Below are 12,652 nucleotides of genomic sequence, written 5' to 3'. Positions count from 1 at the left end.
CCCAGGGATGCTCAGGGCTGCTGAGACCACACTGAAGAGCAAGGTCACAGGTCCAAACTCCTGCTCTCGCTGGAGAAGCCAACATGATGCAAGCAGAGCTTGGGGTAAGCTGGCAGGAGAGCTGTTGTGATGGCTGTGCTTCTCCATGCCCTCCCTGGCCAGAAAAGGGCTTGTGAGGCTTGACACAGAGATACTCAGAACAGCTGCACCAGCTCCTGCACTTCTGTTGTCCCAGCCACCTTCAAGTCCACAAGGCCATGCACTTAGAGGGACCATGTTTTGCTGTGAACCAGGGGACAGGGCATTTCCATGTGGATACACCCCTGCAGTGCTGGTGGTGACCATACGCTGCTCTTCAGGCAAGGAGCGGTTGCCCTGTGGCAGCAGTTGGTGCTGTCCCCGTGGCTAAAAAACACTGACCTCAGCATGGACCTGGGAGAATGAAAGAAATTCATCCATGATCTGCAGGATTCATAAACCACCATCTGGGACATATTCACATGCTTTCCTGGATTCTGCCATGCCCCCCTGAGAACTTTGCTTTTCTTCTAAGGGTACAGGGCTTATAACCTCCCTCTTCCACTTTGTTCTTTGATCCTTACCTACCAATGGCTTGCCATGTTACTGGTGAAATTTCACCCTCTTGCATCCTGATGTCTTGTTTCAGCAAGTGTTTTGGATGTTTACGATCTCTTCCACCTGCCAAGTCTGATTAAAATTAGATTTACAAGTCATTAGGCATGGTGGGCGGACAGATGTATTCATGTGCAACGCAGTGGTTTTTTGTAGGGAGAAAAAAGCTAAAAATTAGCTTCACCAAAAAAGAACGTCACCACCACAGTGAATCCAGGGAGCTAGAAGTTGATTTCGATATGACTGGAAAAGTGAGATCTCCAAGGACTCTTCACAGGTTGGGCTGGGGTGGAGCTTGCAACGGTGAAAAGCTGAAGAATGCTGATGTGCAGCCTGTGCAGCCAGACTTTGCCTAAGGACATGCATGTATGCAATTTTCCTTTAAGGTCTGTACTTTTATTTCCTCATTCACAGGTTCAGTAGGACATCTTACTTCTATACCTCAAATAGGTCTGCCTTTACATGCTTAGATTTATATATTTACCCATACACACATGATTGCATGCTTGCATGTGTGCAGAGTGCAAATGATCCCTGGCTGCAGCAGAGGCTTCTTTCATCACAAAGTCCCGCTCTACTTCCAGAGCTGTGTTGAGTGCAAGCAAGACAGCGATTCCATGGAAAAAAAAAAAAATATTTTTATACCACTCACATGAAACATCACAGGCATTCATAGTAAGGTATTACAATGGACCTGTGGAAAAATATGGTAGACACTTCCTAACCCTCTGATGTTTGTACTGAACACTGTGCTGTTATTGCTAGCTTTTGTTATTGATAGCTAAATTTAAGATGTGACATTCGTAATAGTGTCACAGGAAATCAAATTTACTCCACCTCAAGTCACAGTCAAGGTCTGACTCTCAATGCAATGCACCACAGGGAACTTTCCCTACAAGCACCCAGTTCAAAGCTGAAAGGAAAGACAAATTTACTAGCACAAGTCCAGATTTGACAGTGAAACATGGAAACTCTGGACCAATGTGCAAATTCTGGAGCATGGATTGTCTGCTGAGAAACACATTGCTGGGTTGCCTTTTGCTAACGGATCCATAAAAGATGTCTGGAGAGCCTGGAAGCTTTGAAAGCTGGGTTTGCTCATTGAAGGACATAATTTATGAGTTGGTCCTTAGCTGAACGTTGACTGAGAATATCAGCAATGATGGTATTAGTGTCATGGACACCAGCATTGTCATCATGATGCTCACAACACCAGTTTTAACCAAAGCACAAAGTGATTATTGGACTGACTTGCAAAAGGTGTCAGAAAGAACTGAGAAACATGTAAGTCAACAGAAAAGAGGAAGCAGATACCTCTGGTCATGCACGTTGACTCAGGATAACTCTTTCTCCTTGAGCTTCCTCATGGTGAAAGCAATGCCCATCTTCCAAAGGAATTTTGAAGTGGTTAGTGGAAGCCACTTGGGGAGGGCAAAGAGACACTGAGACCTGAAGTCAACTCCTTAGCCTGCCAGAAAAAGGAAACTCCTTTGTCCCAGAGCAAGGTAGAGTTATCCAGATTCAAGATTGCTGCCGGAGATCACTGACCATTTCAGTATTTAAAGATGAGTGCAGACTCTCCCACTGAAGGCAACAGCCATACTCCCTGGGCACCGTCTCCCTGTTTCCGCTCTCTCAGCACAGCATCTCAAACCAAGGCCATTCACTGCAAGTTTTCACAACAGCCAGTAATAAAAAAGCACGTGTCCTTGCTTGTGTGTAGCACTGAACAGCTATAGTCCATGGGATCAGATGACAAAACATTTACCTGGTGAGGTCCAGCTGGTCCAAACCTTAACAGAAACCAAGAGGAATAGCCACTGCAGCATCTGATCTCACAGAAGAGTGCCCGCCTTGAGACTAAGAAACAGCAATGTTGTTGGACCTCAACAGATAGGACACAGTACACTTCTTCGAAGTCTACAGATGGCGTCTTAATCTGGAAGAGTGTCTGCGAGCAGTCATTGAATGAGCATTGAAGGAGCATCCAAACATGTCGAACGAGAGCCCAGCTCCACAGACCAGGACTCTGGCGGCCCACCAAGCAGCACCAGAGGCTGCTGAAATCAGCAGACCAAGAGAGCTGAGGGAAGTGGGAGTGGTGTGTGTGCTGGGAAGTAATTTTAACCAATGAGAAGAATGCAGATTCACTTCTTGCAGTCACTTTTCATGAGACAAAGTAAACAGTAACATGAAATAGTAGCATTAAGCACTACTGGCAGGAGTTACTCATTGCACTTGAAAACCACTTGAGTATCACCCGGTGTCCCTGAAGCACTCTGAGGTTCATGGGGCTAACCAGATACACACAAGTCCGCCAGACTACCAGCAGGATTTTGCCTGGTTGGCTGTCAGCCTGTTACCCAGTGAGTCACTGATGCCCGCTGTCTCCTCTCCAGCCAGCCGTGAACAAGGCGCCTGCAGCACCCACGAGAACAGCAACGTTAGTGCCTTACACCAAAGGGCAACGCTGAGCACTCCCACCATCTCTGCTGCTGGCCAAGACAAGGCTAATGGGGCAGCTCCAAGGAGGTTTCTTTCCAGGCTCACGGACCTGCCACTTGTAAGAATCACATGCAACTTTGAGGGATGTTGGATGGTGCCCAGACCTGCTTGCCCAGGCACTTCTAACTGGCTTGATGATGGACATGAGGGAACTCCCTCCTCAGAAACGTGGGACCGGGCACCAGAGGGGTGGAGATCCCCATGCGAGGCAGCTTTCAAGGCTCTGTGGGATAAAGCCACGGCTGACTTCACCTGCTACTGGCAATATCCTTGCTCCAAGCAGGACATTTGGCTGGAGACCTCCAGAGGGCCCTGCCACCAGCACTGCTGGGGTAACTCATGCAGTAAAAAGGTGGTCCTAGCCTGTTTCGCTTTGCAGAAAACGCGCTGAAACCATCTCCACCCAACGAACAGAAAACGGGGGTTTACGCTTGGTCGCGCCAAGAGAAGACCACCTGCAGCCTCCTAGGGGCATAAGCCCAAATGCCGCATGGACTACCAGGCAGCAGCTCGCAGCTGCCTCTTACGCCCTCTGCTAAAGCCGAGCGTTTCCGCACGCTGCTACAGAGACCCGCACGGACCTGCGGCCACGGTTACTACGCGGTGCTACGGGGTAGTGCTGCAAGGGCAGCGAGAGGAAGAGGGCTGCGCTCCGAGGGCCCGCCCCGCGGCGGTGCGGGGCAGGCGCCGCGTAGCCGCCGGTGGCGGAGGCGGGCGGGATGCCGGGGGCGCGGGATGCCGGGGGGGCGGGACGCCGGAGTCAGCCGGCGCGGGGGGCAGGGTGCTGACGGGGGGTCCCGCCGGTGCTCCCGCCGTGGCGGGCGGCTGTGGGCGGGGCGAGGGGCGCGGGGCCGACCCCCCGCAGGCGGAGCCGCCGCGGCCCCCGCCCCGTCCGCGTCTCCCGTCGGCGGCGCGGCGCGGAGCGGAGCGGGCGGCGCTCCCCGCCAGCGCAGCGGCATGAAGGAGCCGTCGCTGCCCGGCACCTCGCTGCAGCGGGCCTGCCGCCTCCTCGTCGCCTTCTGCGCCCTCCACCTCTCGGCCACGCTGCTCTACTACCTGGCGGGCAGCGCCCTGGGGCCGCCGGGCAGTCCCGAGCCGCCGCCGCGCCGCCCGCCGCCCTCCAACCTCTCGCTGCCGCTTTCCCGACCACCGCCGCCCACTGCCCGGCCCCGGCCCCCCACCGCCTCGCCGCCGCCGGGCCCCTGCCCCGAGACCTCCCCGCTGCTCGGTGAGTGCCGCCCCGTCGGGGTTTTGGGGGCGGGGGGGGATGTCTCCGCTCCCTCCCCTCCTGCCGCCCGCTGCCCGCCGCCGTCCGCTGCGCTGGGGCCGGGGTGGCCGCCCCGACGGCAGCGCCTGCCGCCAGATCCCGCCGCCGCGCGGTGGGTCCCGGTGTCCCTCGCGGGGTGCCTGGCCCCGCGGGGCGGGGGCGGGTGTGACAGCGGCGCAGCTGCCCACGCGTGCGGCCGGCCGGCCGGCGCAGCCTCGCGGCGCCCGGCGGAGGGGGATTGTGGGAGAATCCCCGGGGAGCCGGCGTTTGGGGGACCGGGGGCGGATGCTCCCGCAAGGCAGGCAGCGGCGAGCGGAGCCTCGGCGCCTTCGGGGAGCGCGCCCTCCCCGTCCGGCTGGGTTTCTTTCTGGTCGCCGGCGAGGTTGGGTAATTTCCTCTGGGAACTCTACCCGAAATACTCGCGCAATCTCACAGGAAGGATCAGACGGGCTGTTTGTGCTGTGCCGGCTTTCGCAGCCTTTTGTGTACGCGGACCCGCTCGAGAAGCGGCACAGATTTGCAAAGTGCTGTGAGGCAGGGTCATGAATACAGTTGTTACGCATCCCGGCGGCGCTTCCCACGAATTTGGTCCTGTGATGCAGTATCCTGATACGTGGCAGCCTGGCGTCTGTTTTATCAGCACTGGAACTGTGCTCCCCACAGGCTTTTCCCAGGACTGCTTGGGTGCTGGGAGGCTGGCAGCTCTTTGCGGGTTTGCAGCCTGCTGGTGGTCTCATTTTTACATGATCACCTGTAGCTGTGTTGATCCACTGGCTTTGTCACAAAGCAGAGGTGGGGGCAAGGTGAATTTCATCTTTTCTCCTCCCCTTAAAAGGCTTTCACCCAACTTGCTGTCTGGAGTGGCTGCTCCTTGAACAGATCCTCCTGTGGTGTAGGTGGAGTTTGTTACCGTGACCTGCTGGCATCCCAGTTGTTAAGTCACCTGCCTACAAGCTCTTCGAGCCCTGGTGCCTGGGGATCAGCTCCCTCTTCATCAGCGTGTCAAGTGTTAGCATGGGCACCTTTATTAGCAGAGATCACAGTGGGGGAAGAGAGTTTTGACAAGCTACCTGCAGTTTTCAATTTACAAAACAGAGACAGAAATCAATAGATTCTGTGGGTGCTTTCTGGTCACCTGTTTAGGAAGGCAGTTTTGAGGTCATCAGAAGGAACTGTGCTATGGCTTTTTGTTGGTTTTGATTAGTATCTTTTACTTCTTTGCCCCTAGATTACTTTAAGTTGAAAGTAGCTGTGCAAGCCTGCCCTCACAGAGTGGATGTGGAGCCCTTTATGAATATGGCTTTGCTTTAAATGTTCTCCATTTACACTGATCCTCTCAGGAGTGAGTCATGTGCTTTTGAAATGCCTGGAGTTTAGAGAAACACTGTTAGTGTCCCCAAGATTCAAAGCCTTACCTGAGTCAGCCACTGAAGGTTCAATTAAAATATTTTAGAATGGCATTGTAACATCTTCAGTGCAGTTTTCTGAATCTGCCAAAGGCTGAATGAGGCTAGTGGAAGTGGTTACAGATGTTAAGAGGGGTACAGGTCGGTAGCTTTTTACAGTGCAGCAGGCAAATGGTTTCTAGCAGTTTTTTCTAGCAATGGTTTCTTCAGTACTTGTGGGGTGGTGCAGTCAGATGCAGGCTGGCAATGGTATGGCTTCAAGGTTTGTAGCCAGCATGTAGGTGAGAAACCTGATGGGTATTTATTTTTTTCCTGCTCTTCTCAGGTTTTGGTAGCGAACTGAAACATTCGTAAAACAATTCTGTTGTGCGTCAGATGCTGGCCAGAGCTGAGTTGGCCCTGATCAACATCTCATGTACCTCTAAAGCGAGGGGGGTGTGTGTGTGGTGGTAAGAGAGGTGTACACTCCACAGGCATTTCTGACAATTATGTTAACACACCCAGAACTAAAAAAATCCTCTTCTTTTTGTGCATAAAGCTTCTTATTGGTATGAACTTTACAAGCAGGAACCAGCAAGGACCTTCCTGTGATTCCCACCTTCGCAAAGCCATTGAGAGAAGTGCTTTGATGGGAACAGGTAGCACCAACTACCCTGTTCCCTCAGCGTAAACCTAAATTTATTGAAACACACCTCATCTTTTTTTTTTTTTTCCTGCCCTCCCTCCCCCTTTGTGAAGCATGTGATGAATCACACAGGATATGTGTGACTGAGCTACTCAGGCTTTTTGAATGGTCTAATAGTCAGGTACTTGTTTCAGAGGCCCAGAGTTTTCTTCCTAGTGATATTTAGAGAGAGTAGTTTACAATCTGCTGTCTGGCTCTGCAGCAAATGCATTAGCTGAGTGAGGTTTAATCTCTACAAGAAGTTGCCAAATTTAAAACGCCTTTATGGTTCACTTGCCTTTATTTATAATTTAAAGCATAAATCAGGGCTGTGAAATAATACTGTAATTTGATTTTGAATTAAAAGTCCTTAATAGCTATGAAACTCTCTAATACAAGGTAATATAAGCATTTTGTATTTATGCTTCAGTTTAGAGCTGTGTTCCAATGAGTATCTTAAATAGCGTGTCAAGAAGCAGCCCAAAAGCAAGTAAATCAAGATATATCCTGCAGGTGTCCATTCCCCAAACTTGTTGGTTTTTAGGAACTGTAGAACAGTATTAAAAAAAAAAAAAGTTAAAAAGTTGCTCTGTAGAAGTACTATATATATTAGCCCAAGTGCTTTCAAAACAGTCAAATGCTTTTCCTCTACCTTTTCCATGAGGCCTGTGTGTTTTGGTGATGGGGTAGTTCTGTGCCTTCTGTTTTCAGGAGGGAGTGCAGAAGGGGGCAGTTTCTTTGGTGGTAAGATCCGTCTCCAAAGCTTGTTTTCAAACAGCACGTATCTTTCAGTGCCAGAAGTCTGCAAAGTAGAATCTCATGGACAGGCTTATCTACAAGGATGTAATTTTCAAGTCCTGCATGATCGAGAGCACGTGTTAATTATGGAGGTTATTTTAGAATAGAGCTGTCTCCATAGCCATTTTTGAGCCCTGTTTAGATACCAGGTGTGGCCGGTAAGGGCTGAGCTCATGTGCTCAGCCCCATGAGCCATCCAACCTGGCCTTGAATGCTTCCAGGGAGATGACATCTGCAGCTTCTCTGGGCAACCTGTTCCAGTGCCTCACCGCCTTCACAGTAAAGAATTTCTTCCTAATAATGTGAAGCTACCCTCTTTTAGTTTAAAAGCATTACCCCTTGTCCTGTCACTACAGGCCCTACTAAAAAGTCTGTCCCCACCTTTCCTATAAGCCCCCTCTAGGTATTGGAAGGCTGCTATGAGGTCTCCCCCAGAGCCTTCCCCAGGCTGAACAATCCCAACTCTCTCAACCTGTCTTCATAGCAGAGGTGGTCCGGCCCTCTGGTCATCTTTGTGGGCCTCCTCTGGGCTTCTCCAGCAGGTCTGTGTCCTCCTTATGCTGGGTCCCCAGAGCTGAATGCAGCACTCCAGGTGGGGTCTCAAGAGTAGAGGGGGAGAATCACCTCCTTTGACCTGATAGCCACGCTTCTTTTGATGCAGCCCAGGATTCAATTGGCTTTCTGGACTGCAAATGCACATTGTCAGGCTATGTCAGGCTTTTCGTCAGCCAACACCCCCAAGTCCTTCTCCTCAGGGGTCTTGGGCATGCAAGAAAAACAACTGTTTCTTCAAGATGCCAAAGTCCTGTACAGAAGCTGATGCTTCCCACTATTAGCGAGGCATGTTTGAAGAAACAGAGGATTGAGAGAAAGAAGCTCCTTTGGTGAGCTTGTGAGTGAGTGAGCAGCTGTCTCTCATTTGGAGGGTGGAGGATCTCTGGCATGGGCTTTCTCTTTCAATGCACTGCTTCTGGTACCTGTGTTGTCAGTGCAAGCAGTTGCCTTAAACTGTAGATGCTGAAGATAAGCGATGAACGTATTCTGATGCTTTGAGGTCTGTTTGGAGGAGACAGAGGTAGCCTGTCAAATTGGTGGTGATGCTTAGTGTCGGTGTAACACAAGTTTTTAGAGGTTATGTGCTGCCTGAGGGGTCAGTGAATTCGCGAACTAGCTTGAGGCCCTCTCATGTATGGATGTTGCGTGGGCTGGCGTTAGAGGATGCTTCAGCACTGGCAGCATCCTAGCAGAGTGTAATTTGGGGCAAGAAAATTAAAACTTAAGAGGTGCTGAAAACACCATTTTTAAAGACTTCTGGTGGTGACTGTGCTGGAGGGGTTTGGTAGGCTTGGTGTACCCGGGATCTGTGCCCACCTGCAATCATGGGCTCTTGTCTCCCTGGGGGGGGGGGGGTTCTGCCCCAGCAGCTCAGGGTCTCTGAATCTGTGGGGTCACTTAAAATACCAAACGTTGGAGAAAGTGTATGCTTTATATGCAGGATCTCCCCCTCCTCTCAATCTGAACTTAGTATTGTCTGCTTTGCCTTTTTTTTTTTTTTTTTTTTTTAACCTTTCTGATACAGCTGCTATTTCCACTCCCTCCCACCTCCCCCACAACCTGGGTGCTGCGGGCCACAAGCTGGGGTTGTGCTGTGTCCCTTTGCTGCCTTGTTTCAAAAAAGTAAAACAGAAACTCAAAGAGAAGAGCATGGAGAGGGCTGGGGGAGGGGAAGGTAACACGTGGACTAGTTTGCTGGAAGTTAGTCTTTCTTGGCCTGAAAAGAGGGGTTGAGAAACTTCTCCAAAGAATATGTTGAAGATGTTTGGCAGGGAGCAGATGCGTGATCCTGGCAACACTGCCGACCGCTCTGCAGCTACCCGTGTGGTCAGGCGCACATCATACCTCTGAAGCACAGACTTTGTGGGCAGGGAGCAGCCTCTGTGGTGAGAGCATCCCTAGCATCCTCTTAGCTGTTCAAAGTGAAGGTCGAGGGCTATTAATGGGGCTTGCAAACTAACTTGGAAAGGTACTGTGCCTTCCTGGAGAGCAGCTGTTTCAGGGACACAGCACAACAGGCAGGATGCGCTAGGGAGAAAAGGAAAGTTTTCTGTCTCATGCATCTAGTGTTTTATAATGCGCTTGTTTCTCTGCCAGCATTGATCTGAAGCAACAGCTAGCTGCTTTGGAAATTTGTCCAAGTTTGTGTTTGGGAAGAGACAGACACTTGCAGCTTCCCAAACTGTGTTTGGATGCAGAATTCAGTTAAGCTCTCAGCAGATGGTGGAGGACATTGTCGCTGTGTTGAGCAACCCCCACCCAGGGTAGCAGCATGCTGGGGTGCACGGTCCTCAGTAGGGAGGTGCTCTGGATCTGGTGGCCTTGTGAGCAAGCCCGAGGCAGTGGGCTGCTGGACTCCACCACTCGCCTCCTCTCCTTGGTGGTGGACTGTCCTCTCCAGCCACCATCCTGCAGCTGCTGCTCCCCTCCCTCCCTCTTCGCACTCTTCCCTGCAGAGCAAGAGGAGTTTTGGTTGCAGAGCTTTTGGCGACAGAACTGGTCAGTCTGCAGCAGTGCTGCACTGGTGGGACCAAAGATCTGGGGGTTTCTGGAACATGGGTAGAGCAGCATCAGTGTCCAGCTTGTCCCTGTCTCTCTGGGCAGGAGAAGGCCTCACTACTCAGCGCTGTCCCCACTGGGACAGAGTTTTCCCTTGTGCAAATCGGTGCTTAGAGGCCCTGCCTGGAAGGAGAGGTGCTTGGTGAGCCAGGTGTGCATTACCACCTCCGGACAGGCACGTGGTGGCCATGGCTCACCGGTGATGCTGTGGCACTGCAGATGCCTTTCCAGCTGCCTCCCAGCTGTGGCTGAGTTGCAGGAGCTCAGGGCAGTCCCCATGCCCCTGCAGGTGTTTGTCGGAAAGAGGGCTGCTTTTGTCACGTTGCCACACTGGGGTGTCACTGGTCTCGCTTTGAGGGCACCTAAGTTACAAGTGTGTCTTGCTGAAGCAGGAAACAGCCCCGTAAAGACTTTACGGAATGGGTTTCCTCCAACCTGTGTGCGCCAGGGCAGCGGGGTTTCAGCAGCTGTTTCCCCAGGTGTGCGGGCTTCCGTCCTCACCTCCCGCGCTCCCCGCCGGCAGCAGCACCCCGTGCTTTTGGGGGTGCACAAGCGCTGGCGGAGTCTTGGCCAGACCGAGGAGCCTCTGCCCCACCTGGCACCCTGCACTCACCGCCCTGCCTGGGGAGCGCCCCGGCCCCGGGGCAGCGCTGGGATCCAGGTGCAGAGCCACCGGCAGGGTGGGATGGGGATGGGGGGGATGGGGGTGCCTTGCCATTTGGGGCTGCCCCGGACAGAGCCACGTCCCTGGAATGCCACTCAGCCTGGGAGAGCTTCTGTCCACCCGCCTCACAGCAGGGTCGGGGGGTTCCTGGCAGGGGGGCAACTCAACCTTTTTCTGATCCAGGCTTTTCTGTTTGTTTGTTTTGAGTTTGCTGTTTGAGGGCCTGGAATTTAATTTCACTGCGGCAGCGAGAAGGGCTAATCGCATGCAGATTGCGAGGCTCAAAGGGAGACAGTTCAAAGCCGCTTCAGTGGGCGTGGGCTGGATTTGAGCCACTGGTGAGGACTTTGCTTCTCCTAGAAGTGCCTTAACATGGAAACGACAACCTTTTTTTTCTTTTTTTTTTTTTGGAAGGTGCCATGTGCTAGTGTGAGACTTTGTGTTGGAACAGGCAGTGTTTGGGGTTGGATTAAGGCTATTTTTTCTCTCAATATATTCACTCAGTTAATCATGCAAACCTGCCATCATGTAGACCAAGTGTAGCCAGCATATGTGATCCGTCCTCTTTTTTTTTTTTTTTTTTTTTTTTTTTTTTTTTCTCCCAGCCTGTTTCCCCTTGGGGTCCACAGTTGCAGATGGCCAAATGCTGTGTGATGCCCAAGACAGAGCATATGCTGGTGTAGCCAGCTCAAGCCTTGTGTTGGCAGAGCTGACATCTGCCAGGGGATGCAACTTTGCAAGTGTAGAGCAGCTGAAGAAAACATCTCAGTCCTTGTGAAGGTGCTTTTTTCCTCACTGGGAGCCAGACCCAAGATATTTTTTTTTTTTTTCCTTCTAGAAACTATTATGGAGGGGGAGAGGGCTGAAGGCAGCAAGGGGCAGCAGCTGCCATCCAGTTTTCAAGAAACAGGGATGTCCCCCTGGCTGTTTTGGCTACTAGGTCATATGCCAGGACAGGGGTTTGCTCAGGGAACCCAGCTGGGCAAGTGGTGCTGGACCCCATCCACTGGTCCTGTCCTCCCACCACAGGGCTGAACCCCAGCTCGAGCCTGGCGGGTGCTGCCTGCGTAGGCACTGGCACAGCTCTGAGGCTTAGCTGATTTTAATAGGAAATGCTTGCTTTGCTGAGCTGTGGGGTGCAGCTACCTGCCTGCTCTGGAGCTGCCGCGTTGGTCTGGGGGCTGGAGCGAATGCTGCTCCACAGCCCCATGTGGGGGGACTTGCCCTGCGTTTCTGGGGTGGAGCTGGCTTTGTTTTTCCCAGCCAGGGCAGACTTGGTGTGGCCGATGGACCCTTCCCTTTTCTGCTGGGCCCCTGCAAAAGGAGGTTATTTGGGTTTTTTCCTGCCTGTGAGTTCTGCTTCTCCTTTCCAGCTTTCCTTTCGCCTGAGGTTTGTCTAAGCATGGCAGTGCGGCTGTGCACATGGCTGGATGGATAGAGAGCAGCACCCGGCTCTCGGCCAGGGCAATGGAAACATTCTTTTCTGCTCTGTTTGGGGAGAGATTTTTTCCAGCCGCCGTGCTACATGCTTTTGCTTTCATTCTGACTAAATTATCTGAGATTTATGCCTGGCTTAAAGTGTGCAGGTAAGTTTTGCTGGTTCTCCCAGTGAAGTGCCTGGGAGAGTGATTCAGTCTGTTGGATCACCTTTCCCAGCCTCCTCATAAGCCCAGCTACCCTCCTTCTGGTGGGGCTGTACTGCCCTCCTGGGGAAGTGGGTTCCCCCTACCCTTCCCACCTGAACGCCCCCAGGACTGCCCATTGTAGCTGGTGCCCCATGTTGTGTCACCTGCTACCACCTTCTTGGATGGAGTGTGGCACTGTCCCATTCACAGCCCCCCTGGGAATGCTACAGTACAGTTCTGGCTCTGTGGGGCATTGCTGCTTGAGTTTTCCCAACACTTCTAATATCTGTGGTCCAGAGAGGCTGTAGCAGCCTCTAGATTTATTCTAGCATCAGGCTGAGTGGACTCTGGGCTATTTTGTGCAAGGGTCCTCTCGTTTGGGTCAGCAGGATGAGCACTGGGGAGGATGCGTGCTGGCAGCCTCACGCAGCGGGAGGTTTAGCTGTTGTGGCAAGCGTGGCTGGCTGTTAGGAAGCA

At 52.3% G+C, this 12,652-nt stretch overlaps 1 protein-coding gene across 1 annotated transcript in view; it reads left to right on the top strand.

Moving 5' to 3' along the window:
- Positions 1 to 4,033: 4,033 nt before the first annotated feature.
- Positions 4,034 to 12,652, top strand: part of B4GALT1 (beta-1,4-galactosyltransferase 1) — a 29,981-nt gene continuing 21,362 nt past the window's right edge. Inside the window, exon 1 of the mRNA XM_055791086.1 lies at positions 4,034 to 4,366. Coding sequence (XP_055647061.1) covers positions 4,096 to 4,366 — 271 coding nt within the window. The 5' untranslated portion in view covers positions 4,034 to 4,095. The remainder of the gene's footprint in view (positions 4,367 to 12,652) is intronic.

This window comes from Falco peregrinus, chromosome Z (genome assembly GCF_023634155.1).
Source record: "Falco peregrinus isolate bFalPer1 chromosome Z, bFalPer1.pri, whole genome shotgun sequence".
In the NCBI taxonomy this organism is placed as follows: Eukaryota; Metazoa; Chordata; class Aves; order Falconiformes; family Falconidae; genus Falco; species Falco peregrinus.
This window is presented reverse-complemented; position numbering and strand designations above follow the sequence as displayed.